Raw genomic sequence first — 3,601 nt, forward strand, 5'->3', positions numbered from 1 at the left:
TCTTTGTCGCTCCGCAGAGCACCGTGAACTTGGAAGGAGGTGCCCTGGTCCAGGTGCAGAAGTGGGACGGGAAGTCGACCACCATCAAGAGGAAGCGAGTGGACGACAAGCTGGTGGTGGTGAGTGTGTCCTGGCTGCTGGGCTCTGCCGCCATCGTGTAGTCATTCTTCTCCCTAAAGTGACATAATCGCTCCTGCTCATGGCAGTTCTGATGGGCCGTGTTTCACCCTGGCGACTGCCCTTCACGCTCTAAGCTGGGCTCGGGCATGCTGTTCACCAGGAAGCATCCCCTGGCCCCTCTCGGCACGTACCACGTCGTGCTATGCATTTCTGCTTATGTCTATCACTCCCCATAGAGACCGTAATGTTCCTTGAAGGGAAGACCTGTATCTTCTTGGTCTTTATACCTCCCTAACTTATTACAGTATCAGGTGTGTGTAGGGGCCCAGGACAAATGTCTTTCAAGTGAATATTGTTTCCTTCAAGCCAACAGTTTAGTCCCGTGATTGACCAAGAATTTTTGTGTCTGTCCAGGAATGTGTCATGAAAGGCGTCACTTCTACCAGAATTTACGAGAGAGCATAAGCCAAGAGACACTGAGCTGGACTGAAGTTTGCCTCGAACTCCGTGTCGTTCTGTTGGATATATTGTCCAAACACATCTTGTTATTTCCCACTAACTAGCAAGCAACTAACTTACCCCCAAATGGATTTTATTCTATGCGGTCGTGTTGGTTAAATAAAACTTTGTAGAGTTAGAAGGTGATGTCACGATGTATTCACTGTGCCAGGTAATTCCTTACTCAGTGAAGGAAATAGAAAGTTGTATTATTATTGCTTTGTTGCTGGTATAAGTAATATGATATTTTACAATAATCCGAGGTTAAAAAAAAAATGACTATTCACGAGTTTTCCACTGACTTAGGTAGGAGTTGATAAATTTGTGCTAATACTGAATATGAAGTTCTTCCTTAGTATATCTTCAGTCAAGTGACTCCGTCAGAGACCTGAGGTAGTTTTAAAAGTACAGTTGTCCCCCGTTAACCACAGGAGATAAGTCCCAAGACTTCCAGTGGATGTCTGAAACCCAGGAGCACACCAAACCCTACGTATACTGTGTTTTCTCCTATGCACCCATACCTGCGATAAAGTTTAGTTTATAAATTAGGGACAGGAAGAGATTAACAATTACTAATCATAAAATAGAAAAATTATACCAATATACTGTAATCAAAGTTCTGGGACCGTGGCATTAGAAAGTAACATAAGGGTGACTGAACACAAGCACCATGATCTGTGCTCGTCCACCCGCTTGCCCAGTCGGCCACTGAGTGACAAACCTGGACAGAGGTGGAGTCGCATCCCGGTCAGTACAGACCAGGACGGTGCGAGGTGCCATCGCGTTCCCCAGAACAGCGTGCAGTTTAAAATGTATGAGCTGCTTATTTCTAGAATCTTCCACTTAATATTTTCCTACCGCAGCTGACCGTGGGTAACCGAAACCGCCAGGACCACACACAGACCTTGGCGACATCCATCGTAGGTCTGGTCCCTGACCGCCACAGTTCAGCGGGGTCACAACAATGCGAGTCACGGGAGTGTTTTGGTTTCCTGGTCCATATGAAAGTTATGTTTACACTATACTGTAGTCTATTAGATGTGCAACAGTATGATGTTTAAACGAAAATAATGTATGCACCTTCATTAAAAAATACTTTGTTGCTAAAAATTGCTACCCGTCATCTTGAGCCTTCGGCAAGTCGACATCTTTGCACTGGTGAAGGGTCTTGTCTTGGGACGTCAGAGATGACCGATCACAGATTGCCATAACAAATATAATAATCATAAGGAAAACATTTTAAGTATTGTGAGAATGACCCAAATGTGACACAGAGACACGAAGTGAGCAAATGCGATCGGAAAAACGGGGCCGATGGACTTGTTCAACACAGGGGCTTCGCAAACCTTCGGTTGGTTGAAAAGGCCATATCTGAGCAGCTCTGATGAGGTAAATCTGGGCCGTGCTGGCATTCACAGCCAGCTGGCCCAGATGCTGTCATGTCACACCTACCTGGCCCAGAGCGACGAGAGAGAGGAGAGTAATAATGCAGGTTGTAAAAGGAGATGCCTAGGCTACAATTTTCCATCTGAAAAGTTACTGGGAAACCACACTGTCTCTGGGACCTCTCAAGGATAAGAAATGGCAACGAGGCTTTCTGGGTAGGGGTGTGTGTGCACGTGTGTGCGTGTGTGTGCACGTGTGTACCTGTGTTGTTTCTTTTGCCCTTCTGGAGGCACCCCCACAGATCACTTGCACGTACATAGACTGCAATTTCCAAACCACATACTTACATTTTATGATGAGTCAGAATCTGTTGGAGAGTGTGCTGCGGTGGGTATAATTGTGTTTATGACGCTTCCTTTACTAATCAGCCCATTATTTTCTGGACACCTGTCCTACATGTAACAGCAGTGTATGGAGAGGCCAGCAGAAGTGGGCTAAGTGTCTGATCATAAGACTTTAGCTAAAGTGTAGAAGCAATCCCGTGTCCACTGACCGACGAATGGATAAGCAAAACGTGGTCTAGTCACACAATGGACTCTTGGTAGTGTTAAAAAGAAAGGAAATTTCGAGAGAGGCCACAACATGGATGAAACTTGAGGACATGCCCAGCGAAATAAGCCAGTCACAAAAACAAACAAACAAACAAGCAAAAAACAAGCACTGTCTGATTCCACGGATGTGAGTTACGTAGTCAAAACCATAGGACGGAAAGCGTCGGCAGGGGCCGGCAGGGAAGGGGAAAAGGGAGTGACGGTTTCATGGGGACAGAGTTTCAGGTTTGCGAGCTGGAAGGGCTCTGGACATCGGTGGTGGCGAATGCACAGCGTGAGTGTACTCAGTGCAGCCGGACCGTGCGCTGAACTAGAGTTAAGTTTATGTTATGTCTAATCTACCACAAGAAATGGGAACAGGAAAACAATCTAGTCTGGCTCCAGCTAAAGTATGATAAGTACAGGAATAAATTTCAAAAATATGAAAACTTTGGTAGCTTCTGGTAAATGTCTAACTTTACCAATGGCCCTCGCCAATGGAGAATGTAGCATCTCAAAACGCAAACTCATTGAAAACTACTTAATATCTAAAACGTCACAAGAAAGAAAGTTAATACAGACAATGAGATGTTGGAGAATCACATGCAAATGAGATAATGGAGAAATAAGCATCGACACTGTCAGGGAAACAAGACGTGTTCCTATCCTATCATGAATGACTGTATTCTCGGTCCTTCAGAAGGGTTAACGACTAAGAACACTCTAACTAAACACTTTGACTCGGGGAAATGGTTTGTTTGGGTTTTTTGTTTGTTCGTTTGTTTACGTTCAAACAGAGGTGCCGGCGGCTAGTGATGGTAGCACCAGGACAAGCAGAGAAGTTTCTTAGTTGAGGAGAGAGACTTGCCTGCTCAGAATGGGACAGGAGCAGAGGAGACGGGAGTGTGGGGCCCCCTCTACCATCGATAACCGTAATGAAAGTCCTGTCTTACAGAGCGGGTCAGGAGAGAGCAATGTATGACAAGCTTGTCTCCAGTCAGTGTCGG

The 3,601-nt window shown here is 45.5% G+C and overlaps 1 protein-coding gene across 1 annotated transcript in view; it reads left to right on the forward strand.

Moving 5' to 3' along the window:
- LOC105300356 (fatty acid-binding protein 12-like) overlaps nucleotides 1-1,688 on the forward strand; it is a 29,421-nt gene extending 27,733 nt beyond the window's left edge. The window contains exons 3-4 of the mRNA XM_011372544.1: nucleotides 18-119; nucleotides 535-1,688. Coding sequence (XP_011370846.1) covers nucleotides 18-119; nucleotides 535-585 — 153 coding nt within the window. The 3' untranslated portion in view covers nucleotides 586-1,688. The remainder of the gene's footprint in view (nucleotides 1-17; nucleotides 120-534) is intronic.
- Nucleotides 1,689-3,601: the final 1,913 nt, after the last annotated feature.

This window comes from Pteropus vampyrus, unplaced genomic scaffold, assembly GCF_000151845.1.
Source record: "Pteropus vampyrus isolate Shadow unplaced genomic scaffold, Pvam_2.0 Scaffold209, whole genome shotgun sequence".
In the NCBI taxonomy this organism is placed as follows: Eukaryota; Metazoa; Chordata; class Mammalia; order Chiroptera; family Pteropodidae; genus Pteropus; species Pteropus vampyrus.